Source organism: Cervus elaphus, chromosome X (assembly GCF_910594005.1).
Source record: "Cervus elaphus chromosome X, mCerEla1.1, whole genome shotgun sequence".
Classification (NCBI taxonomy): Eukaryota; Metazoa; Chordata; class Mammalia; order Artiodactyla; family Cervidae; genus Cervus; species Cervus elaphus.
In genome coordinates, this window is record NC_057848.1 from 25,685,034 (window position 1) to 25,711,785 (window position 26,752).

General features: G+C 43.1%; 2 protein-coding genes and 1 long non-coding RNA gene across 4 annotated transcripts in view; 1 reads left to right on the plus strand and 2 right to left on the minus strand.

Annotated features, from left to right (window-relative positions):
- Positions 1–26,752, plus strand: part of F8 (coagulation factor VIII) — a 150,272-nt gene that overhangs the window by 105,461 nt on the left and 18,059 nt on the right. For both annotated transcript variants that reach the window (XM_043897873.1, XM_043897874.1), the window contains 8 exons: positions 8,914–9,067; positions 10,976–11,188; positions 11,618–11,846; positions 12,036–12,218; positions 14,393–14,509; positions 15,515–15,586; positions 16,774–16,859; positions 19,355–19,510. In XM_043897873.1, coding sequence (XP_043753808.1) covers positions 8,914–9,067; positions 10,976–11,188; positions 11,618–11,846; positions 12,036–12,218; positions 14,393–14,509; positions 15,515–15,586; positions 16,774–16,859; positions 19,355–19,510 — 1,210 coding nt within the window. The remainder of the gene's footprint in view (positions 1–8,913; positions 9,068–10,975; positions 11,189–11,617; positions 11,847–12,035; positions 12,219–14,392; positions 14,510–15,514; positions 15,587–16,773; positions 16,860–19,354; positions 19,511–26,752) is intronic.
- Positions 12,175–19,768, minus strand: LOC122690885. The gene is made up of 3 exons (XR_006340170.1): positions 19,709–19,768; positions 19,320–19,578; positions 12,175–12,302 (listed from the first exon to the last, which is right to left on the minus strand). It is a non-coding gene; the product is annotated as an uncharacterized LOC122690885 (long non-coding RNA).
- On the minus strand, positions 21,756–26,703 carry F8A1 (coagulation factor VIII associated 1). Its single transcript, XM_043897875.1, has one exon. It carries the CDS (start codon positions 26,643–26,645, stop codon positions 25,545–25,547), a length of 1,101 nt encoding a protein of 366 aa, XP_043753810.1. The 5' UTR covers positions 26,646–26,703; the 3' UTR covers positions 21,756–25,544.

Genomic DNA, 26,752 nt, shown 5'->3' on the forward strand with positions numbered 1-26,752 from the left:
CAGTAGACAGCCCCACTTTTGGCACCAAATCTGTTACGGAAAGGTATGTGGGTGGGGTTCAGCTGCTTGCTGCTCAAAAGCCAGTAAACAGGCCAGGCTGGTGGAAAGGAAAGTTTGCTTTATTTCACATGCCAGCAACTGGGTGGGGGAAAGTGGAAGACATTTGTCCAAAGGCCAACTCCCCACCCCCCCCCCAACAAGCAGGGGTGAGAGCTTTATAGACAGAGTTGGGGTGAGGGTTCTACATGCAGAAACAGCATAGTCATCTCTAACAGTCATCTTCAGTTGGTCATCAGTGGTCTGACTAGCATCATCTTACTATTTTAGGTACAGTTAATCTGCAGTTCTGGGGTGCACTCATTCCCACATCTTTGTGGTCAGTTCTCCGAATTGCGGCAGCTCAAGTCCTGGGTACAGTCTGGTGATCATGTAGTTAACTTCTCCACCTGGTGTTTTGGTATCTATAAGAGAGCTCACAGGATATGGCTCAGAATAGTATCTATATCCCTTGACAACTTGTCCAAAGGAACTAAAGGTCCTTGATTATGATTAATGATTACATGATTATTATTTAGTCTCCTTAGACTATTTCCCTTTGTTTCAGCATTTCAAACTTCTCTGATTAAATTTATTTTTGACTAAAGTTTTCCACAGGCAGAAGACATGGTGGGGAGGGGCAAGGATCATAGAGTCCTGCTCCATTTAGGAATGTAAATTTTAAAGCAAGAGTTGTGTAGAAATAAGGAGGAAATGTTATAATAATAAAACAGCCAATTCAATAGGTAGCTATACATTCTTAAGTTCAGTTCAGTTCAGTCGTGTCCAACTCTTTGCGACCCCATGAATTGCAGCACTCCAGGCCTCCCTGTCCATCACCAAATCCCGGAATTTACTCAAACTCGTGTCCATTGAGTCGCTGATGCCATCCAGCCATCTCATCCTCTGTCGTCCCCTTCTCTTCCTGCCCCCAATCCCTCCCAGCATCAGGGTCTTTTCCAATGAGTCAATGAGGTGGTCAAAGTATTGGAGTTTCAGCTTCAGCATCAGTCCTTCCAGTAAACACCCAGGACTGATCTCCTTTAGGATGGACTGGTTGGATCTCCTTACAGTCCAAGGAACTCTCAAGAGTCTTCTCCAACACCACAGTTCAAAAGCATCAATTTTTCGGTGCTCAGCTTTCTTCACAGTCCAACTCTCACATCCATACATGACCACTGGAAAAACCATAGCCTTGACTAGACGGACCTTTGTTGGCAAAGTAATGTCTCTGCTTTATAATATGCTACCTAGGTTGGTCATAACATTCCTTCCAAGGAGTTTTTAATTTCGTGTTTTAATTTTGTGGCTGCAATCACCATCTGCAGGGATTTTGAAGCCCCCCAAAATACAGTCTGACATTGTTTCCACTGTTTCCCCATCTATTTCCCATGAAGTGATGGAACCAGATGCCATCATCTTAGTTTTCTGAATGTTGAGCTTTAAGTCAACTTTTTCACTCTCCTCTTTCACTTTCATCAAGAGGCTTTTTAGTTCTTCACTTTCTGCCATAAGGTTGGTGTCATCTGCATCTCTGAGGTTATTGATATTTCTCCCGGCAATCTTGATTCCAGCTTGTGCTTCTTCCAGCCCAGCGTGTCTCATGATGTACTCTGCATATAAGTTAAATAAGCAGGGTGACAATATACAGCCTTGATGTACTCCTTTTCCTATTTGGAACCAGTCTGTTGTTCCATGTCCAGTTCTAACTGTTGCCTCCTGACCTGCATACAAGTTTCTCAAGAGGCAGGTCAGGTGGTCTAGTATTCCCATCTCTTTCAGAATTTTCCACAGTTTATTGTGATCCACACAGTCAAAGGCTTTGGCATAGTCAATAAAACAGAAATATAGATATTTTTCTGGAACTCTCTTGCTTTTTTGATGATCCAGCAGATGTTGGCAATTTGATTTCTGGTTCCTCAGCCTTTTCTAAAACCAGCTTGAACATCTAGAAGTTCACGGTTCACCTATTGCTGAGCCTGGCTTGGAGAATTTTGAGCATTACTTTAATAGCATGTGAGATGACTGCTATTGTGTGATAGTCTGAGCATTCTTTGGGATTGCCTTTCTTTGGGATTGGAATGAAAACTGACCTTTTCCAGTCCTGTGGCCACTGCTGAGTTTTCCAAATTTGCTGGCATATTGAGTGCAGCACTTCCACAGCATCATCTTTCAGGATTTGAAATAGTTCAACTGGAATTCCATCATCTCCACTAGCTTTGTTCGTACTGATGCTTTCTAAGGCCCACTTGAATTTACATTCCAGGACGTCTGGCTCTAGGTGAGTGATCACACCATCATGATTATCTGGGTCATGAAGATCTTTTTTGTACAGTTCTTCTGTGTATTCTTGCCATCTCTTCTTAATATCTTCTGATTCTGTTAGGTCCATACCATTTCTGTCCTTTATCGAACCCATCTTTGCATGAAATGTGCCCTTGGTATCTCTAGTTTTCTTGCAGAGATCTGTAGTCTTTCCCATTCTGTTGTTTTCCTCTATTTCTTTGCATTGATCGCTGAGGAAGGCTTTCTTATCTCTCCTTGCTATTCTTTGGAACTCTGCATTCAAATGGGAATATCTTTCCTTTTCTCCTTTGCTTTTTGCTTCTCTTCTTTTCTCAGCTATTTGTAAGGCCTCCACAGACAACCGTTTTGCGTTTTTGCATTTCTTTTCCATGGGGATGGTCTTGATCCCTGTCTCCTGTACAATGTCATAAACCTCCGTCCATAGTTCATCAGGCACTCTATCAGATCTAGTCCCTTAAATCTGTTTCTCACTTCCACTGTATAGTCATAAGGGATTTGATTTAGGTCATACCTGAATGGTCTAGTGGTTTTCCCTACTTTCTTCAATTTAAGTATGAATTTGGCAATAAAGAATTCATGATCTGAGCCACAGTCAGTTCCCGGTCTTGTTTTAGCTGACTGTATAGAGCTTCTCCATCTTTGGCTGCAATCTGATTTCGGTGTTGGCCATCTGGTGATGTCCATGTGTAGAGTCTTCTCTTGTGTTGTTGGAAGAGGTTGTTCGCTATGACCAGTGCATTCTCTTGGCAAAACTCGATTAGCCTTTGCCCTGCTTCATTCCATACTTCAAGGCCAAATTTGCCTGTTACTCCAGGTGTTTCTTGACTTCCTACTTTTACATTCCAGTCCCCTATAATGAAAAGGACATCTTTTTGGGGTGTTAGTTCTAAAAGATCTTGTAGGTCTTCATAGAACCGTTCAACTTCAGCTTCTTCAGTGTTACTGGTTGAGGCATAGGCTTGGATTACTGTGATATTGAATGGTTTGCCTTGGAAATGAACAGAGATCATTCTGTAATTTTTGAGATTGCATCCAATTACTTCACTTCAGACTCTTTTGTTGACCATGATGGCTACTCCATTTCTTCTAAGGGATTCCTGCCCACAGTAGTAGATATAATGGTCATCTGAGTTAAATTCACCCATTCCAGTCCATTTTAGTTCCCTGATTCCTAGAGTGTCAACATTCACTCTTGCCATCTCCTGTTTGACCACTTCCAATTTGCCTTGATTCATGGACCTAACATTCCAGGTTCCTATGCAATATTGCTCTTTACAGCATCAGACCTTGCTTCTATCACCAGTCCCATCCACAACTGGGTATTATTTTTGCTTTGGCTCCATCCCTTCATTCTTTCTGGAGTTATTTCTCCACTGATCTCCAGTAGATTAATGGGCACCTACTGACCTGCCGATTTCGTCTTTCAGTATCTTATAATTTTGCCTTTTCATACTGTTCATGGGTTTCTCAAGGCAAGAATACTGAAGTGATTTGCCATTCCCTTCTCCAGTGGACCACATTCTGTCAGACCTCTCCACCATGACCCGTCCGTCTTGGGTAGCCCCACACAGCATGGCTTAGTTTCACTGAGTTAGACAAGACTGTCTTCTGTGTGATCAGATTAGCTAGTTTTCTGTGATTATGGTTTTAGTGTGTCTGCCCTCTGATGCCCTCTCGCAACACCTACCGTCTTACTTGGGTTTCTCTTACATTGGACATGGGGTATTTCTTTACGGCTGCTCCAGCAAAGTGTACCTTATAATGTAGTTTTAAATACACCAAGTAAAACTTGACATAATTAGAGAAATAGATAAATTTCCAATTGTTTTTAGAGACAGCTGATTTAAAAAGTATTGATGTCCAGATATGCAGATGACACCACCCTTATGGCAGAAAGTGAGGAAGAACTAAAGAGCCTCTTGATGAAAGTGAAAGAGGAGAGTGAAAAAGTTGGCTTAAAGCTCAACATTCAGAAAACTAAGATCATGGCATCCGGTCCCGTCGGGGAAACAATGGCAGACTTTATTTTTGGGGGCTTCAAAATCACTCCAGATGGTGACTGCAGCCTTGAAATTAAAAGGCCTTTACTCCTTGGAAGGAAGGTTATGACCAATCTTGATGGCATATTAAAAAGCAGAGACATTACTTTGCCAACAAAGGTCCATCTAGTAAAGACTATGGTTTTTCCAGTAGTCATGTATGGATGTGAGAGTTGGACTATAAAGGAACCTGAGCACCAAAGAATTGATGCTTTTGAACTGTGGTGTTGGAGAAGACACTTGAGAGTCCCTTGGACTGCAAGGAGATCCAACCAGTCCATCCTAAAGGAAATGTCATTGGAAGCACTGATGTTGAAGCTGAAACTCCAATACTTTGACCTCATGATGAGAAGAGCTGACTCATTTGAAAAGACCCTGATGCTTAGAAAGATTGAGGCAGGAGGAGAAGGGGATGACGGAGAATGAGATGGTTGGATGGCATCACTGACACAATGGACATGGGTTTGGGTAAACTCCAGGAGTTGTTGATGGACAGGGAGGCCTGGCGTGCTACAGGTCATGGGGTCACAAGGAGAACGACACGACTGAGCGACTGAACTGAACTGATGTCCCAAACATCAGTAAAGAAGTTGACTCTTAAACAACACCAGTTTGAACTAAGAGGGTCAACTTAAATGAATGTATTTTTTAGTAGTAAATACTACAGTACTACACAGTCTGAGATTGGTTGCATCCCTAGATACCAAGGAACCAAGGATAGAGAGGGCTAACTATAAATTATACTCAGATTAATCCCTTTGTTTGTCAAGGATCAGTTGTAGAAGATTTGAACATAATTAACAAAGCATATCCAGGGACTTCCCTGGTGGTCCAGTGGTTGACAATCCACGTGTCAATGCAGGGGACATGGGTTCTACCCCAGCCTGGAACGATTCCACATTCCTTAGGGCAACTGAGCCCATGTACCACAACTACTGAGCCCATGCTCTAGAACCCATGCTCTGCAACAAGAGAAGCCACTGCAATGAGAAGCCCACACACTGCAACTAGATAGTAGCCTCCACTCTCCAAACCTAAAGAAAGCACATAAGCAGCAGTGAAGACCCAGAGCAGCCAAAAATAAATAAATAAAGTAAAAAAAAAATCACACCCAGCAAGTGCAGCTTTAACATTTTTTCAAAAAAAAAAACAAAACATTTTTTCAAGTTCACATGGAGTATTTAAAAAAGTAGATCATATGCTGTGCCACAAAACAAGAAATTTTAATTCATCACAAATATATATAAGGTGTCATATATGTAAAATAGAAATAGATTATTGTATCTTGAGAAAGAGTATCTACAAAAATGTATACCAAGCATCATATTTAATGCTGATCCATTGAAAGCTTTCCTTTAGATATCAGGAACACATCACCACTTTTCATTATCATCACTTCTATTCAATACTGTACTGAACACTGAAGCAGTTAAAACACTGGAGTACCGGGGAAGTCCCTAGCCAAGACCCTCTTGGAGAAAAGGAACAAGATTGGAAGAATTGCTGTATAACACATTGAGACTTATTTTAAAGCTATGGTAATGTAAGAGCTGGACCATAAGGAAAACTGAGCACCAAAGAATTGATGCTTTTGAACTATGGTGTTGGAGAAAACTCTTGAGAGTCCCTTGGAATGCACAGAGATCATATCAGTCAATCCTAAAGGAAATCAGTCCTGAATATTCATTGGAAGGACTGATGCTGAAGCTGAAGCTCCAATACTCTGGCCACCTGATGTGAAGAACTGACTCATTGGAAAAGACCCTGATGCTGGGAAAAACTGAAGGCAGGAGAAGGGGATGACAGAGGATGAGATGGCTGGATGGCATCACTGACTGGATGGACATGAGTTTAAGCAAGCTCCAGGAGTTGGCAATGGATAGGGAAGCCTGGTGTGCTGCAGTCCATGGGGTCATAAAGAGTCAGACACAACTGGGCAACTGAACTGAACTGAGAGTAATAATTGGCATAGGAGTAAACAAATCAGTCAGTGAAACAGAACAGGAAATGCAAAACTAGATTCACACTTATATACGCATTTGACTTATGAAAAAGGTGTCACAGAAGAGCAGTTTTCAACAAATGTGCTGGAAATATTTGATATCCATATGAAAAAACATTAAATTGGATCCCTAATTCATACCACGCTCAAAAATCCACTCACAGTGGGTTCCAAGTCTAAATATAAATTTAAACCATAAATCTCTTAGAAAGAAAAAATAAGAGAATATCTCAACAATGTCAGGGTAAGAAAAGAAAGAGAATTGATATCAAGATACAAAAATAATTAACCATGAAAATTTTAAATAAATTTCACTACATTGAAATTACAAGTTTATGCTCCTCAAGAGATAACAAAAAGGGAATGAAAAATTAACCACAGAAGGAAAGATGTTTGCAGCACAAAAGACCATCAAAGACTTGCATCAAGAAAATATAGAGTACTCCTTTGAATCAATAAGAAAAAAATTAGATTACTCAATAGAAAAATTGGCAAAATATAAGAAAAAAAAAAAAACAAGCTTGTGTAGGCGTACCACAAAAGAGATCCAAATGCCTACTATCCATAATAAAAGATGCTTAATTAACCTCATTATTAACCAGGAAATGCAAAACAAAACCACACACACTGCTATCTAACCACTAGAATGGCCCCAAATGCAAAAACACAATCAATATCAACTGTCTATGAAGATTTGGAGCAAATGGAAGTCTCATACATTCCTGATGAAAATGGAAAATGATTCAGCCACTTGGGAAACCAGTGTAGTAGTATCTGCCTGGGCTTCCCAGGTGGCGCTAATGGTAAAGAACTCACCTGCCAATGCAGGAGACATAAGAGACACAGGTTCAATCCCTGGTTTAGGAAGATCCCCTGGAGGAGGAAATGGCAACCCACTCGTGTTCTTGCCTGGGAAATCCCATGGACAGAGGAGTGTGGCGGGCTACAGTCCAGGGGACAGCAAAAAGAGTCAGATACGATTTGGAGACTAAACAACAACAGTATCTACCAAAGCTGAACATATGCATACCAGCAATTCCACTCCTAGATATGTGCCCAACAAAAATGCATATATATGTTTACCAAAAGACGTGTATTTGAAGATTCACAGCAGGACTATGTATAAGCACCAAAAATTACAAACAACTCCAATGCCCATGATTGTGTTATATTTGCAGAATGGAATACTATACAACAATACACATGAACAAACTGTAGCTACACACAGTGTAGATGAATCACAACTATAATGCTCAGTAAAAGAAGCCAGAAACTAAAGAATGTATGCAATATGATTCCATTTGCATACTTCAAAAACAGGCAGAGATAAATGATATGCTTTAGATATGTAGACATAATTGGTACAATTATGAACAAAATGAAATAATTATAAACATCAGAATGGGGTTTACCTTTAGTGGGAACAGAAAGGATGTGATTGGAAAGGCAGATAACAGTGAGTCTTCTGGGCTTCTGGCAAAGTTCTTGATCTTGGTAGTGGTTGCATTTTTGTACCAAAAGCATTTATGTTTCATGCACTTTAAGTTCACAATTTTAACAGAATTTTTAAAAAGTAAAGAGACGTGGCCCAAGGACTGAACACTGAGGCTCTCACATTTAGAATATGTTTATAAACCCTACATCCATTCAACATTCAACATATATTTTCTTTTCTTTTTTTCCATTTATTTTTATTAGTTGGAGGCTAATTACTTTACAATATTGTAGTGGTTTCTGTCATACATTGACATGAATCAGCCATGGATTTACATGTATTCCCCATCCCGATCCCCCCTCCCACCTCCCTCTCCACCCGATTCCTCTGGGTTCTGAGCACCTACTATGTGCCAGGCATGTGTTCCAGTGACTGAGAGTATACCAGTGGACAAAACAGACAAACCCCCCTGCTTTCATGGATCTCACATACTACAGAAGCCTGAGAAGAGTATGTCAAGGGGGACAGAGTGACTGACTATGGAGCATGTTACTTAGATGTCAAGTAAGACGAGGACATAACAAAACTGACTACTGTGATAAGCCACTTGCATGTGTAAGGGCTTCCATGGTGGCTCAGACAGTACAGAACCCACCTGCAATGCAGGTGACTCAGGTTTGATCCCTGGGTCAGGAAGATCCCCTGGAGAAGAAAATGGCAACCCACTCCAGTATTCTTGCCTAGAGAATTCCATGGACAGAGGAGACTGGCAAGCTACAGTCCATGGGGTTGCAAAGTGTCAGACATGACTGAGTGACTAACACACATTGCATGATTTGGATACCACCTAAATATGGATGATCTTCATCCAGACCCCTTTTCTGGACTCCTGATCTCTGTGTATTTGCCAGTATAAATCATATGTATCCAAACTGTATACCCCAACCTACCCCTCTAGGGTTCTCCAGCTCAATGAATTGCATCACCATCCATTCATTTGCCCAAATCAGAAACCTAGAAGTTATCTTTAATCCCTCTTTATCCCTTCCCCTCCCCATGACACTTCCAATTTTTCCTCTGATTTTTTTCACCAGGTCTCAGAATGGAGGAGTCCCTCAGTTCAAAAAGGTGGTATTCGAGGAATTTACTGATGGCTCCTTTACTCAGGCTGTATACCGTGGACAACTGAATGAACACCTGGGACTCTTGGGACCATACATAAGAGCAGAAGTGGAAGACAATATCATGGTAAGTTGAGGACAATGGAATTACAAGAAAAATGATCCATATATGTTTTTTTTTAATTTCTGATTATAAAAATACTGTTTTCACACTTTCTAAAAGGTTTAAAGTATAGAAGATAAGAAAATTGAAAAATAACCCCATAATTATCATTTTTCTGTATGTTCTTATGTTTCTCCTATGTATTCTCTTTATGTATTAAAAATTATACAATTCATCATTCTACTTCTTTTTAAAGTAAATGTCATAAACATTTCTTATGTTATTAAAACACTACATATGTTTTTCAGGTGAAAGAATATTAGCTCATTATATGATTTTATAGTTTATTTAAATGTTTTTCTTTGAACAACCTTTTAGATAGTTTCTTTTTTTTTTTCACTGTTTAAGTAATGATGTTATCACAACTCTTTTCCCAGGATAAAATTCCAGAAGTGAAATGTACAGGAACATTTTTAAGACTTTCTCTAACAAATTCTCTGTTAATGTTCTTTGCATAGTTGAAATTTTTGGAGTGAATGCTTTTCTTGTTAATTTGTATTACCATATATATTATAGATCATTGATATATTAATGATCATTGGTCATTTTAGTGAATAGTATTTTTCCAAGATTATTTTCTTTTAATTTTATATATATTATGTCTGACCCTGTGGACTGCAGCCTGCCAGGCTCCTCTGTCCATGGGATTCTCCAGGCAAGAATACTGGAATGGGTTGCCATGCCCTCCTCTACGGGATCTTCCTAACCAAAGGATCAAACCCATGTCTCCCACATTGCAGGCAGATTCTTTACTGTCTAAGCCACCAGGGAAGCCCAATTTTATATATAGTGATTTTTAAAATAAAATATGTTTGAAGTTTTAGGCAGTAACCCATAAATCTTTCCTTTATGACATTTTGATAGCTTTTATGTTTATAAAAATCCTTCCCTATACAGAGATTTATTTTCTTAAAATCATCTGTACTTTCTTCAACTTTCTTTTACAGTTTAATTTCTTAACGTTTAGCTTTTTAATCCAACAATAATTCCTGTAGACTAGAATTTGCTTTGGTGCACTATATGAGCCAAAGATCAAGGTAGTATTATTTTTTTCTAGAAACAGTCATCCATTGTCCCAACTGATTGTCTACAGGAAGGATATAGAAGGATCTAAAATTATAGGATTGTGAGTGAATTTTTTCTGACTTGAATTTTATTTTACTTTCCACACGTCCCATGAAAATGTATAACTTTTTAATTTGAAAAAAAAGTCTTGTATACAGAGCATATGTAATACATATATATAATACAAATACATATATAATACATATGCAATACAAATCCTGGAATTTGTCATGAAGAACTTTAAGAGCATCAGTTCCTGGGGTTATGGTCCCTTAAAACCCCTATGGTCATATTTTCTCTTTTACTTTAGAATTTCTTTTAAGGATTTAGCATTTTTCTCCTTTGTAACTGTGAGTTCATGTCTTAAAGACTGTGGAAATGAAAAATGTCTCAGTTTCTTTCACAGATCTTTAGATTTGGGTTCTAATAACATACTGATTCCTCCAAGCATTGAAAACCTGGATAACACCCCCTAAATAGGCATTGCTATTCATGAAGTCATGTCGTGAAGTTGCTCAGTTGTGTCCAACTCTTTGTAACTCCATGGACTGTCACCTACCAGGCTCTTCAGGTGACAGTTCATGTAGGCGACAGTCCATGGAGTTTTTCAGGCAAGAGTACTAGAGCGGGTTGCCATTTCCTTCTCCAGGGGATCTTCCCAACCCAGGGATCAAACCTGGGTCCACTGCATTGCAGGCAGATGCTTTACCATCTGAGCCACAGGGAAGTCGGCATTGCTATTAGGGATCTAAAAACTTTACAAGATCCTAAAACATAATACTTGCCTTTTTTTCTCTTGCTCTGCAGGTAACTTTCAAAAACCAGGCCTCTCGTCCCTACTCCTTCTATTCTAGCCTTATTTCTTATAATGGAGATCAGAGACAAGGAGCAGAACCTCGAAAAAAGTTTGTCAAGCCTAATGAAACCCAAAGCTACTTTTGGAAAGTGCAGCACCATATGGCACCCACCAAAGATGAGTTTGACTGCAAAGCCTGGGCTTACTTTTCTGACGTTGATCTGGTAAGCAGGGCTCCTTTGTGCTGGTCCTTTCCTGCTTTGAAAGAAAGGGTCTCAGAATTTCCCTGGCAGTCTCATGGTTAAGACTCTGTGCCTCCACTGCAGGGAACACAGTTTCAATCCCTGGTCAGGAACTGAGATCCCACATGCCCTGAGGTGCAGCCAAAAAGTAAAGTGTTAAAAAAAAAACAGGTCTTCGTGTCAGCTGCTAAGAAGTGTGGTATTTATCCCCAGCATAATGGGAAGTTTTCAATAGGGGAGGTGTCAGCATATTTATGTTTTAGACATATCACCCAGGAATCCACTAAAGAGGAAGAACTGTCCTGTGGGAAGCTGCGGAATGGGGTGGGGGTCATAAAAGCTGATGAGAAATCCCCTCTGGTTCCTAAGCGAGAGAACGTTCATGCCTAGAACTAGTGTTTTTCCTTTCAGGAAAAAGATGTGCATTCAGGCTTGATTGGCCCCATTCTGATCTGCCGCGCAGACACACTAAGTGCTGCTCATGGGAGACAAGTGACAGTACAGGAATTCGCTCTGTTTTTCACCATTTTTGATGAAACCAAGAGCTGGTACTTTGCCGAAAACATGGCAAGGAACTGCGGGGCGCCCTGCCATGTCCAGCTGGATGACCCTACTTTTCAAGAAAAGTATCGCTTCCATGGTAATACTGTCCACACACAAATCTCATTTGCTGTGAAGTGAGCCTGGAGCCTGAGGCTGGGATGTTGTACAATTTGAGAGTATATGGATGAGAGTGCAATCTTCCTAGGAATCCATCCTCTTGGCTGGAATGGAGGGAAAGACCCTGGCACAATAGACGTTAACAGCTTTCTCTGTGTTCTTTCTCCAGCAATCAATGGCTACGTGATGGATACACTCCCTGGCTTAGTCATGGCTCAGCATCAAAGGATTAGGTGGTATCTGCTCAGCATGGGCAGCAATGAAAATATCCACTCCATTCATTTCAGTGGCCATGTGTTCACTGTGCGAAAAACAGAGGAGTATAAAATGGCAGTCTACAATCTCTACCCAGGTACAAACCAGTTTGTGCTCTGTCTTCAACTTCCAGTGCTTGCTGAGGAGCTCCTTTCAAGGTCTAGGCCCTGGGGATATGTCCCTTTAACAAAGCAGAGAGATCATAAAGAACTTAGCAAACCAACATGATCATTTCAAATACAGATAATGTGCTGTAAAGGAAACAGAGCAGAATCAATGGACAATTGATGTCCCAGCACTTTCCTAGGAAAAGATGATTTTTCTCCCAATTCGAATCCCACAGGGCAACCAATAGTGATTGGTTCCAGTCACTAATTGGAATCACCAATGAGTGATTCCCAAAGAGTAATTGGTTTATGTATGAAGACCATATTTTGATTAAACACTGCTCCCACTGTTGATCAAAACAGAATATCATCTTAGTTCTCGAATGTTCCTTTAAAACAGGTTCTGAACTTCCCTGGTGATCCAGTGGCTAGGTCTCAGTGCTTCTACTCCAGGGTGCACAGTTTTGATCAGGGAACTAAACTCCCATATACCTCACAGTGCAGGCAAAAAAGAAGGAAGAAAAAAAAACAGGTTTAATAGTGGAAGTAAACTTCTGTTTCTGTGTAAAAATTCTGATAAGCTCAGTGACTTTTCTTGCTGACTCTTAAGTATGAACAGACCTGCAGTCACTTCACATCACAAAGAAAATTCAAGTCAGACATCATAACGTCCACTTCAACACATTAATCAAAAAAAAAAAAATTTCCCCTTTTTTCTTGGCTGTGCCACACGCCATGCCGGATCTTAGTTCCCTGACCAGAGATGGAACCTCTGCCCCATGAAATGGAAGCATGGATTCGTAACAAGTGGACTGCTGTGGAAATTCCATTCATCAAAATTCTGAATTTCCTTTTATAAGGTTTTATTCTAGATTTTCAACAAGAGGCACCTCCTTCTGGATTTCATGACAAGTGCTCTGCTTTGGCACTCAGTGGGCCCTTTCGCTCTGAAATCATGCATTTCATTCTTAAGCTTTAGGGGATTTTTCTCCTTATCATTTCTCTGATTCCCACCCCTCACCTTTGTTTTCTTTCCTTGCAGAACTTTCATTAGAAAAGTCTTGGACTTCTTCATCTTCTATGACTCAGTTTCCCTCATTTCCTACTGTTTGCTTGCCTTTTTGCATTATGTCCTTAGGTTTCTCTTCCAGATCACTAATTTAGCCTTTAGCTTCGGAACTTGATTTTAACTTCAGTATCTGCTTCTTATGCTTATTATGCTTCCCCCTCCACGCCTGGCTGGTTGTGGCTTTGAATTGTAGCATGGAGTGGGGAGAGGTAAGGGATAGCACCATTGTCTGCACCTGGCAGATATTTAAAGTGAAAGTGTAAAGCCAAAGTGCAAATCGCTCAGTCATGTCCGACTCTCTGCGACCCCATGGACTATAGTACATGGGATTCTCCAGGCCAGAATACTGGAGTGGGTAGCCTTTCCCTTCTCCAGGGGATCTTCCCAACCCGGGGATCGAACCCAGGTCTCCTGCATTGCAGGCAGATTCTTTTCCAGCTGAGCCACCAGGAAAGCCCAAGAAGACTGGAGTGAGTAGCCAAACCCTTCTCTAGCAGATCTTCCCAACCCAGGAATCGAACCGGAGTCTCCTGCATTGCAGGCAGATTCTTTACCAACTGAGCTCTCAGGGAAGCCTGGCAGATATTTAAAGAGGACTCTTCTCTGGTGGGGTACTTACAGGGGCTCTGCAGAAACTCCTTTGGAGGACCCTCTTACATGAAATCCTCTTGACTTGTTTGGTTCCACCTTTATTCTGGATGGTCACTTGTCACTCAGCCCTTAGCCCCTCAGCATTCACCTCCAGCTTCTTGCTCCTGGGGTTACTTTACTCATCAAGGCAGGGAGCCCACATTGTGTCAAAGAGAAATCCACCTCTGGCTCTGCCAAGCCTTGAGAGTGCAGGCCAGTCCTAATGCAGTAGCTTTCTCCCACCTCCACCCCCGAAGTGTCTGGGTACCCTTTCTCTCCTGTTCCCCAGGGTCAGAACTTCACATCCAGTGTCTCCAGCCTCAGGGGTTACATCACAGGCACTTTGGGTCAAAGAGTGGTGCAACTGACTTGGCTAGATCTCCTCTGATGCTCTGCATAAGCTGATGTATCTTATGCCCATTTTGGTGAAAGGAAGTCACTTTTCTGCCTTCTGGTTTTGCTAAGGTGTCTTTGAGACGGTGGAAATGCTACCATCAAAGGTTGGGACATGGCGGATAGAATGTCTTATTGGCGAGCACCTACAAGCTGGGATGAGCACTCTCTTCCTGGTGTACAGCAAGGGTGAGTGGCACTGGGCACTTGACTGCTTTCCACCTCCCTTGAAGGGTGGCCTTTGCCAAGAACTACATACAAGCTCACAGTCATTACCAAATCTAAAATGAATATTGCGGGCAGAAATCAGAGTCCTCAGAGGAGGGCGGATCTGCTTGATGCTTTGAACGCTTTAACACTGAAGTTCCAAGAGCTCCAGGAGCAAATTTTGAAGCTTAATTTTGGTCCTGTTACAAAGTGTAACTCTCAAATATCATCTGGAAGAAGTTGAGTTTTAATCCTCAACATGAAGAGAACCACTGGTCTACTTATGTATGAACCCTAGTTTTCAGTTCAGTTTAGTCGCTCAGTCGTGTCTGACTCTTTGTGACCCCATGGACCGAAGCACGCCAGGCCTCCCTGTCCATCACCAACTCCCGGAGTTTACTCAAACTCATGTCCATTGAGTCAGTGATGCCATCCAGCCATCTCATCCTCTGTCATCCCCTTCTCCTCCCACCTTCAATCTTTCCCAGCATCAGGGTCTTTTCCAATGAGTCAGTCCTTCGCCTCAAGTGGCCAAAGGATTGAACTTTCAGCTTCAACATCAGTCCTTCCAATGAACACCCAGGACTGATCTCCTTTAGGATGGACTGGTTGGATCTCCTTGCAGTCCAAGGGACTCTCAAGAGTCTTCTCCAACACCACAATTCAAAAGCATCAATTGTTCAGCGCTCAGCTTTCTTTATAGTCTAACTCTCACATCCATACATGACCACTGGAAAATCCATAGCCTTGACTAGACGGACCTTTGTTGGCAAAGTAATGTCTTTGCTTTACTCAGTTGCAAAATCTGAGTAGGTCTAGTGCCTTCCTGTTGGAACTAATTAAATGAGATAGTACAATAAAAATCTTGCATCCAGTTCTTGCCATGTACTAAAAAATATGAGCATTTCTTAGTGTTCTCATTGACCTGCATTTGTGAAGCTCTATTTCTGCACTTCTAATGATTGTGCTCCCCTGGTTTGATTTCAGAGTGTCAAATTCCACTGGGAATGGCTTCTGGACGTATTAGAGATTTTCAGATTACAGCTTCAGGACAATATGGTAAACAGTATTCCTTTCTCTCAAAGCACTGAGCTGATTATATGTTTTTTTATTTCTGTTGGAAAGATTCAGATAAACAATCCATCTTCATGCTTCTATAAATTCTACTCCATAGGTGCCTCTCAATCTATTTTCTCTTCTCACCCAAGTAATGCCTCTGCCTCTTTAAATGTCCTGCCTGCCTTCCACGTGGCTTCCCTTCAATCCATTCTCCTCACTGTAGCAAGAAGCTGCATTTTCCTCAAACTGTAGCCCACAGGTCACATTCAGTCCATCACCTGATTATGTATGGCCTTCAAGCTAAGAATTCTTTTTCTATTCTTAAATGATTAGGGAAAAAACAAAAGAAGAATAATATTTCATGACATGTGAAAATTATATGAAGTTCTAATTCAAGTGTTCATAAAGAAGCCACATTTGTTCATTTACAATTATCTGTGGGCACTTTCACTGTGTGTGTGTGTGTGTGTGTGTTGCTCAGTCATGTCCAATTTTCTGCAGCCCCATGGACTGTAGCCTGCCAGGCTCCTCTGTCTATGGGATTCTTCAGGCAAGAATACTGGAGTGGATTGCCATGCCCTTCTCCAGAGGATCTTCCCCACCCAGGGATTGAACCCTGGTCTCCTGCAGTGCAGGCAGATTCTGTACCATTTGAGGTACAGGGAAGTCTCTGTAGCTCTCACTCTATAACAGCATTTAAATGTCACAACACCAGATGATAAAGGCTAAATTATTTACAGAAAAAAAGTTTGCCAAACTCCATTTTAAAGGGGAAAAAACATTTGAAAAAGATGTTTGAGAGTTATATACCAAAATAGTACTATTTTTCTCTGGGTGGATGATGTTTTATACTTCTTTTATTTTTTTAACTTATGTTTTCTTTTTATTTCTAATTTTTCTCCAGTGAACATAGATTATGTAATAGAGAAATAATATTAATTGATGGTACTGTTGACACATTAATATTAGCTAACTACAGGTACAAACAATCAACAAACTTACTAAACTTTAGAAAATAAAATAGACAAGAAGGACAAGCCAAACACTTCAGTAGTCATTGATACTACTCTGCTTTATACCTTTGTCTTCACAGCTAGGATTAGCATTTCTCAAGAGAGTAATTTTATCCCTACGTGTTCAGGACCAACCCAGCTGAATCTAATCTCTCTTCCCTTTCTCGAGCAAAGGACAGTGGGCCCCAAAGCTGGCCAGACTTCATTATTCTGGATCAATCAATGCCTGGAGCACCAAGGATCCCTCTCCTTGGATCAAGGTTAGAAAATGCATTGCATTCCATCACATCACACATTCCTTTGGCAAGCTCAATGCCTTTTATACCTCTTTCCTGCCTAAGTCATTTTCATCAAATCCCAAGTAATAGATGAGGAAAGAACTGAAGAACAGAGTGGCTTATGATTTGTACCAAAAGAGTCAGGACTAAAAGACTCAGGAATAGAACTGAGTGCACTGTGTTTTCTTTTTTAATTATTTTTGCTGCACTTGGTCTTCATTGTGCAGTTTTTTCTCTAATTGTGGCAAGCAGGAGCTGCTCTCTAGTTGTGTGCAAGCTTCTCACTGTGGTGGCTTCTCTTGTGGCAGAGCACCGACTTCAGTAGTTTTGGTTCCCAGGCTTTAAAGCACAAGCCTCAGTAGTTATGGCTCATGGGCTTAGCTGTCCTGAGGCACGTGGGATCTTCAAGGATCAGGGATCAAACACATGTCCCTGCACTGGCAGGCAGAGTCTACCACTGCGCCAGTAGGGAAGTCCTACACTGTGTTTTTAATCTTTCTACTGGGATTAGAATCTCTGAATATTTTTCTATAACATTGAATTTACCACCTCCAAAGACCGCATATTCTGTTTTTAGATGTCTTCAATTGCCTAGGTATCCTTGAGTCCTCCAATTCCTTCATGGTAACACAAAAACAAATGGCTCAATCCCTGGTCCCACAAGGCAAGAAAATGTGGCTTCTTCCTTTTCTAAAACCAAAGCTGTCTTCTTCACAAATTCTACACCACAGAGTAGTAAGAAACACCTGATAAAGTTAGGCCAAATCTGGTCAACCAACTTGGAGTCATTACTGAAAGTGTCCTTAGGTTAACTCAATTTTTTTTTTCAGTGACTCAATCTTTCATTTTTTTTTCCTTCCCCATGTCCTCTGGAGCAGCGCTGGCCAACAGAAATATCATGTGAACCACAAATGCAAAGCACGTGTGTAATTTTCCGTTTTCTAATAGCTGCATTAAAATAGGAACATGTTAAATTCATTTTAATAATACATCTTCTCGGGAATTCCCTGGTGATCCAGTAGTTAGGACTGAGTGCTTTCACTGCCAAGGGCCCGAGTTCAATCCCTGGTCAGTGAATTAAAATCCTGCAGGCCATGTGGCTCTGCCAAAAAAAATCATAATTTTCTTTAATCCAACATATCCAAAAATGTTATGTCAACATGTAAGCAGTCAGGACTAATGTTCAAACACACCACCTTCCTTTCACACCCTTCTCCTTCTCCGTGTAAGTTCCATGAGGGAAGGGCTTTTTTTATTGTTCATGACTCTGTTGCTAGTACCCAGAACAGTGCTTGTGCTCAGTCACTCAGTCGTATCTGACCCTTTGTGACCCTATGGACTGTAGCCCAACAGTCTCCTCTGTCCACGGAATTCTCCAGGCAAGAATACTGGAGTGGGTTGCCATTTCCTTCTCCTAGAAGAGTGCTTGGCATATAACAAATGCTAAAAATATATTCTTTGATGAGTGAATGAATGAATGATGTATAGATAGAGCTTAGAGTCAACTGAGAAAGACTGTCATTAAGTACAAGAGTCCAGACCAGTCTTAGCTGAGTGTGCCAGGCATCTGGGAGAAATTAGGGTACCAACTGATATTAAAATTCATGTAATGCTTATGTGACCCACGCCCCCTTCTTTCAGACCCAACCATTCCTTACTACTAAGGATCGATATTCCATCAGATCCCATGTTAGGTGCCGGGGCTAGAGAGACTGTAAAACCTAACATATTACGTGTTTAGTATGCGCCGGCAGTGAACTCAACACATTACATGTATTAACTCTGTAATCCTTCTGGTAACATTTTGAGATAAATACCATTATTACCTTCACTGTACAGAACAAGAAATTGAGACACAAAAAGGTTAGGTGATTCAGTCAGGCTTATTGCCTTCAGGATCTCAGTCTAATGAGGAAGGCAAAAAGCAAAGAAAAGTTTACAGTGTGGTGCAATAATTTACTATAATGAAATTATATACAAAGTGGACTGGAAGCAGAAAAGAAGCCACCCAAAAGTTCTCTGCATGAGTCAGGAAAGGGTAACCAGGAGAAAGAGTTTCTGCACTAACACTTGCAGGAGGGACAGTAATTTAGCACTGACAGTGATGGTGGGAGGGGGGTAGTCTGGGGACAGAGAAGGCAAGTGGCTTTGTCCAGCCAGAAGCTGGTGTGTCAGGGAGACACCTGCTATGGGGTCCAGGTGTGCAGCACTAAGGATGTGTGTAGAGAAAAGTGGGGCTCAGTGATTCCAAAGTGATTTCCTTTGTCAGGACGTGGCCTGAGGACTCAGTGAACACATTTCCTGTCATTGATTCCACAGCTTCCCACACATCTACATTTCCACACTGGTCTCTGTTGCATTTGCACCTCCAATGGAATACTGGGCTTCTATTGAGGTAGATTCTTCTTAAGCAGAGAAATCATTTCAGAATACGGCACATACCTCTATGTAAAATCAAGTGTTGCTTTCATTGGTAGGTGGATCTGTTGGTGCCGATGATTATTCACAGCATCCTGACTCAGGGTGCCCGGCAGAAGTTCTCCAGCCTGTACATCTCTCAGTTTATCATCATGTACAGCCTCGATGGACAGCGGTGGCAGGGTTATCGGGGGAACTCCACCGGGACTTTAATGGTATGTAATTAGTCCTTTTCAAGAGAATGCTTGAATCTTTTGAGGAGCTTTTGACAGATTTCAGCAATCTGAAATAGAACAAACACTCACAGTTTCTAGAAACTTCAGTTCAGTCACTCAGTCGTGTCTGACTCTTTGCGACCCCATGAACCACAGCACACCAGGCCTCCCTGTCCATCACCAACTCCCAGAGTTTACCTAAACTCATGTCCATTGAGTCATTGATGCCATCCAACCATCTCATCCTTTGTTGTCCCCTTCTTCTCCCACCTTCAATCTTTCTCAGCATCAGGGTCTTTTCAAATGAGTCAGCTCTTCATGTCAGGTGGCCAAAGTATTGGAGTTTCAGCTTCAACATCTTAGACCCCCTAAAAAACATTTTCCACTCATGGACAATAGAGTGATGATGGACCTATGGACAAAGAGGTAGCATGAAGGATCTCTTATGTAGCCCTAGGAAACAGACACTCCAAATGAATTCTAGGACTATGTTGCTAATATAGTCAAGGAAGACAGGTATAATTCCTTACTTGGGGAGAAGATTGAATGTTGAGTAACCCATGACATGTGGTGACATCACAATTTCTCAGATTGTCATCAGTGATACAATAGGATGAATTTCAGGTAAGGAAGGAAGACATTGGGAAGTTAGTAGCATTTGGTTGCTATGGCAACCAGTTTATCATCATCTGACAGTAGAGTGACCTGTCTTCTTTTCATTTGTGGGTTTCCCAGGTGGCTCAGTGGTAAAGAACCTGCCTGCAATGCAGGAGACGCAGGAAACTTGGGTTCAATCCCTGGGTGGGAAGATCCCCTGGAGAAGAAAATGGCAACCCACTCTAGTATTCTTGCCTGGGAAATCCCATGGACAGAGGAGCCTGGCGGGCTCCAGTTCACAGGGTTGCAGAGTTGGACACAACTGAGTATGCATCTTCTTTTTCAGCATACATAGGGGAAAAAGAAATTAAATGTTATGAATATATACAAAGAACATCCATGAACATATATATATATAATCTTGATGGAATCATGGAGTTCTGGAGGAGTCTTCCATGTCCTGGGGTTATAGGCAGATACTTGGACTTTATACCAAACCTAGGAGCAGAGCATGTGAATTGCAGAGTTGCAGTCACAATTAAATGGTCAGCCCCGATATGGTTGTTATGCTAAGGTAATGGCACTGGTGGAAACGGGTGGAACTCTGAGACCTGGGGTGGGTACATTTAGGCAGACATGCATGAGGCTGTGAACCACAAACCTCTAAATTGCCCTAAACCTTCTCTGCTGAAGGAGGCGACCTTTCCCCAGTCTCTGAAGCAGTCATCCCTGCTGTGCACACAAGTCTTTCAGTTGCTCCACCTGGAATAGTTGGCTTCCAACCTAGTGGCTAGTCTCCTTAGGCCACTAAGTGTTTGGCCACTAACAAAAGCCAGATGAGTCATGGAAAAATGACAGATCATCACAAATTTAGTCAGGTGGTGATAAAAAAAATCACAACTCTAAGTATGGTATCTCCTCTGGAGTAAATTAACACAGCACTAGGTACCTGATATGGAACCACAGACCTGGAAGATGCTTTCTTCTTCATTCACACTGACAACCAAAGTCAGAATAGATTTACATTTACGAAGTGGGAACAAGAGTATGAACTTTATGGTTGATGCCTTAAAGCGATGCCAGATCCTTTGTTCCTTATCATAATATAGACCCTGAAAGTGAAGTGAAAGTGAAAGTCACTCAGTTGTGTCCGACTCTTTGCAACCCCATAGTCGCATGAAATTCTCTAGGCCAGAATACTGGAGTGGATAACCTTTCCCTTCTCCAGGGGATCTTCCCAACCCAGGGATCGAACCCAGGTCTCCCGCATTGCAGGCGGATTCTTTACCAGCTGAGCCACAAGGGAAGCCCAGTATAGACCCTAGGGACCCCAAATATCTTGACATCCCACAGAACACCATACTGCTCCATTACATGGAAGACATTATGCTGACTTCCGTGTCAGACTCTTGTGACCCCATGGACTATAGCCCACCAGGTTCCTCTGTCCATGGGATTCTCCAGGTAAGAATATTGGAGTGGGTTGCCATTTCCTTCTCCAGGGGATTGTGCTAACAGGCCCTGGTAAACAGAAAATAATAATCACTCTAAATGTTTTTGTGATAAATATATATATAATCAGAGATATATACACAGACACATAAATATGTATATATTGTGTTGTCAACTAAAAGAAAAATGCACAATGTGAGAGTTGTGAGTCAAATTTTATTCAGGGTCTTACTGAGGACTATAGTCTGGGAGACAAGTCTCTCAGATAGTTCTGGGAGCTGCTCTGAAGAGGTGAGGGGAAGCTAGGTTACATGTTTTGCTGTTAAGGCATACATGTAATCAGACATACATCTTGGTAAAATATTACTGCTACTCACAAAGAACAGATGTTTCAAGTTCATGGTTATACTGTTTTTCTGTGTATGGGAAGATGCAAAAAGCAGGGTTCATTACAATTCTTGAAATGCATATTAACTACTTAAGGACCTGTCTGTCCAAAGCACAGAGCATCCTGTTATCATTTTGAATTTCCTGAAACACACAGTGTTTAAATTCTGAAACACACAAATGCCTCATCCTGTTATCCTGTTAATCTTTTCCTCTGAACACCCAGTACCCTGTCTATCACCAGCTGCAGCAGATCAGTCTTTGTAGACTTGGGTGGTGAGCAAAATGCTCTTTGTTCTTTTGTCTGCAGTTTGATAGATATGTATAGATACAGATATATTACCTTTATTATAAATGTGTTTCTTGCTTCTGACTTTAATGGGAATGGATCCCATATTTCACTGTTTAATATAATGTTGTTAATTTCAAATATTTTTTATCACATTTAAAAACTTTCTTGCTTCTACTTTATTTGGAAAGGCTGTAGAATCTCATCACATGATTTTTCAGCATCTTGAATATGATCACATTTATTCTATTTGCTGTAAATTATACTCACATTCAATGGTGGGCTGGTGAACGTTTACCAACCAGCTCTGGGGCAAAGTGGAGGGCAGTCAGGGGAAGGGGCTTTATTTGTAACATTTGCTGATTTCCATAATGTAAATATTTCCCATCACACCTGATTTCAAGCTGCTGATGCAAGGTCACTGAATGCAAACTTGGGAGCAGACAGCCACAATTGCTTCTCACAAGCTAACCCTAGCTGGCTCCAGCACAACTCAGTGCTGCAATCCTGGGAAAACTGCCCTTAGTCATAGTATATTAGTCACTGAATGTTTAGTTGGATCAAAAAAACTGAAATATCTCCATCTCCTCTACCGAACAAGTTTCTGGACTGGTGGTCTAGTCTAATGGCAGTAGAGATAGATGCCTTTTCAGTTCACACTAACCACAACTCTACCATCCCAGAGCATGCCTGATTAATTTACACATTTCAGTCTTAGTCATCTTCCTCCATTATAATGGTTCTCAAATGTTTTAAAATCTTTGTACCATCCACATGTTCAGTCCCTCAGTCATTTGCAGCCCCATGGACTGTAGCCTGCCAGGCTCCCCTGTCCATTTTATTTTCCAGGCAAGAATACTGGAATGGGTATCCATTTCCTTCTCCAGGGGATCTTCCCCACCCAGGGATCAAACCCGAGTCTCCTGCATCTCCTGCATTGGCAGGCAGATTCTTTACCACTGTGCCACCTGTAAACCCCAGGAAACCAGGTGGAAACCACCTGGGCAACCACTCACATACAAAAAAATATTTTTTCATAAGCAATGGCTCATCACAGAAGTCCCTCATAAAGGGAGTAAAAGAACCCAACACCTTTTAAAGATCATTGCTTCACTGGCCACTATTTTTAATATTTCATAATATTTTGAATGTGAATTTTGAACTGTCAATGAAAGTATCAATGATGCAGATCTTTTCCTCTGGTTTTCAAGTTTAAAAGAACAATAATCCTGTCCTTTTAAAATATTTATCTTTGGTTGTGTTAGAAATCAGTGTTAATGTTGACATCAGGTAATGATATACAGCAAGAGAATTCTGTCAAAATCACTGAAGTGTGGCCCTAGCCCAGCTCTCTGTGCTACAAAGTGTCTGAGGAAGATACATAAATGAACCAATGGCAAACAGAAAACAGTCTTTAGTGTTTTCTAAAGTTCGGCTTGAATATGCAATACCAGGCTCTGTGGTAATTCCTCACCTCACTCCCTCAAAGCAAGCTTTTAAGGGCTTCGCCGGTGGCTCAGTATTAAAGATCTTTAAACTATTAAAGATTTCATCCCTGGTTTGAGAAAATCCTCTGTAGAAGGCAATAGCTACCCACTCCAGTATTCTTGCCTGGGAAATCCTATGGACAGAGGAGCCTGGTGGGCTAAAGTCCATGGGGCTAGAGTCCATGGGGTCACAAAGAGTCAGACATGACTTAGTGACTAAACAACAACAAAGGAGGTTTTCCCTTGTGCCTAAATCCAAATGCTCTCACCAGGCACACTCCATAATTCATTCATAAGCATTCTTGTCCTAAGGACGATAAGAGAAGCAGCCAGGGCTGAGTGTCCTAGAAAAAGCAAACGCACAAGAGAGCATGCACCCTCACCACCTTGGCAATAAGTTGGACTGGGCTTTCAGGGCTTGGAAGGCCCCTTCCTGGCAGCCACATGAGAGTACAGGAGGGGTGCCTGCATCTGTCTCCAGTGGGCTCCCCATACTTGCTTAGCCACTGCTTCCACACTGCTGAAATAGAGGTACAAAAAATACCGTAAAGTCCGACCCATTTGGGGGCACTTATCTCATACAACACTCCACATATTCCCCCTCCCCACCAAATATGCAAAAGCAAGATAGATTCCCAAACTGAGTGCTTAAATCTCACCCCAAAAGATTAGTGCTGTCTACAACTTCAGCCTAAAGGATGCATTTTCCCAAACTGAATGGCTGAGAATGAGAATATATTCTCAAGAGCTCTTGTCATCACACTCAACACTAAAGAAAATTTGAGAAAACAGTTAAGTCAGTTTTGCATGTATCATTTGGACCAGAAATCTATAGTGTTTAAAAATGGACCACCACCCTGCTTTTGGGGACCAAGGGCACAGTCTGGCATATACGTGATCACGCTAGACCAAAGAAGGATGCTGATTTTATATATCTGAGTTAAAGGAAGATTTGTAGAAGGGTCCATACTACAAGTAAAACCTGCCTGTGTGGATTACCTGGACCTCTCGGAACAACCTCAACTGAAAACTCCAGGGCACATCTGACACCTTTGTGCTGGAGCTCACCCCACCCTCACCTCTACTCCCAGGCTCACCGCGTTTGCACCGAAAACATACACTTTGCAGCTAAGGACCACTTTGCAAATGATCTCTGTAGATTCATAGGCACAGTGTCCATTTCAAGTGAATGAATCCACCTCGGATCTAAAAGGAAACTATCTAAAAGGGAACTATCTGTTTGTGCTATTCCAATTTTACAGAGGAGATCAATCTAAACCACAGGTCAGGAGTGTCAGAAAGGCTTTATCATAGATTGAGGGCTGTAGTGACAACCGCGGAGGACTGAATACAACGAATTCAACGATTCCAACGAATACTACCTATGAGGCGCATGAAACAAAGGAGGAACTGGGCGATCGCGCAGGCAGACATCGGAATATGCTAAGGAATCAGAGTCACCATGAAAAAATCATGCAGCTAGAGTTCCAAGCCAGAGCTATGCAAATAAATCCTGTGTGAAACGAGGATGTGGGGAAAGGGGAGCCTTCGAGGGGGGTGAAGTGGGGTGAGGGGACAATTGGGTGAAAGGGACCCAAGGGATTCTCAAGTTTATGCTGAAATTCCTGGTGACGTGAGCTGTGTCCTCCGATTCTATTATATGGGTTTGTTTTTTTTTCTGCCACTGTTATGGAAACAAGGTGACTTTAGTCAACTACATTCCGCACCGGGATCAAGGTCTATCATGCTCCCGCAAACGCGCAGGCCAGTGCGTGAGTTTCGGGAACAGGCACAGCGTGGCGGGGTTCCCGTCAGGGATTCATCAGATCCCCTGGCCCGACGGCGAGACGGTTTCCTGCAGAACGAGGTGCAGGAGGTGGTTCTGCTCGGCGCTCAGCAGGGGCCACATCTCCACCTGTAGCGACTTGACGGCCTCCGTGTCCTTCTCGTGCGTGGCCATGACCAAGGACTGCAGCAGCAAGAACAGCTCCTCGGGCAGCGGGCCGCTGCTGTCCTGCCCGTGGCCGTCGAAGGCCTCCCAGGCGTACTTCTCCAGGGTGTGCGCGTGCTCCGGCAGGAGCTTGGCGGGCGGCGGCTGCAGGAGCAGCAGCAGCAGCACGCGGGACACCTCGCAGCGGACCAGCACGTCGGCGAAGGCGCCCAGCGCTGCCGGGGCGGCGGTAGTCGGCGGCCCAGCGCCGGGCGGGAGCGGCGGGGCGAGGGCCGCGGGGACGGCGGGCTGCAGGGGCAGGGGCGGCGGCGGCTGCGGCAGGGGGCCGCCGAGCTCCCGCGCCAGGCGCTGCATGCGCGTGAAGAGCGCCAGCGCGCCGCTGTAGTCCCGGGCCAGCAGCTGGCAGGACGCGGCGTGGCCAAGCGCCTGCAAGGCGGCCAGGGGCAGCTGGGGCAGCTGCAGCTGCGCGGCGCGCTGGAAGTGGCCGGCGGCAGCGGCCGGCTGGCCCAGGTCGCGCAGGGCGGCCGCCAGCTCAAGGCAGAGCGCGGCGGCCGCGGCCGGCTGCCCGAGCTCCAGGTTCAGGCGCACGGCGGCGCCCAGCGCGGCGGCGGCGGCCTGCAGGGCCTCCCCGCCGGCGGCGGGGCAGGCCAGGCGTTGGCGCGCGTCGCGCTCCTGCCACAGAAAGAGGCGCGCGGCCTCTGTCAGCGCCAGCGCCTCGCCGGGCCCGTGGAAGAGCGCCTGTTGGCAGCGCGCCACCGCCAGCTGGCACCAGGCCGCGTACGGCAGGCACTCCTGGGCGCGCAGCTCGCGGCCGAGCTGGGCGAACTGCTCGCCGGCCTCCGCCACGTTCGGCTTCCGCAGGAACCGCTTCTTGAGCTTGTTGGACACCTGACGATAGCGGGCCAGGAAATCTCCCGGTTCGGGCCCTGGGCCCGCGCCGCCGCCGCCCAGGCCGGCCGCAGAAGCCGCCATCTTCGCCGCCTCGGCGCTTCCAGGCGTGCTGACGCAACCGGGCGGCGACCGGCGATGTGCCCTGCGTCCAGCTCCAGCCCACTGCGCGACGGCGCCGGCGCGGCAGC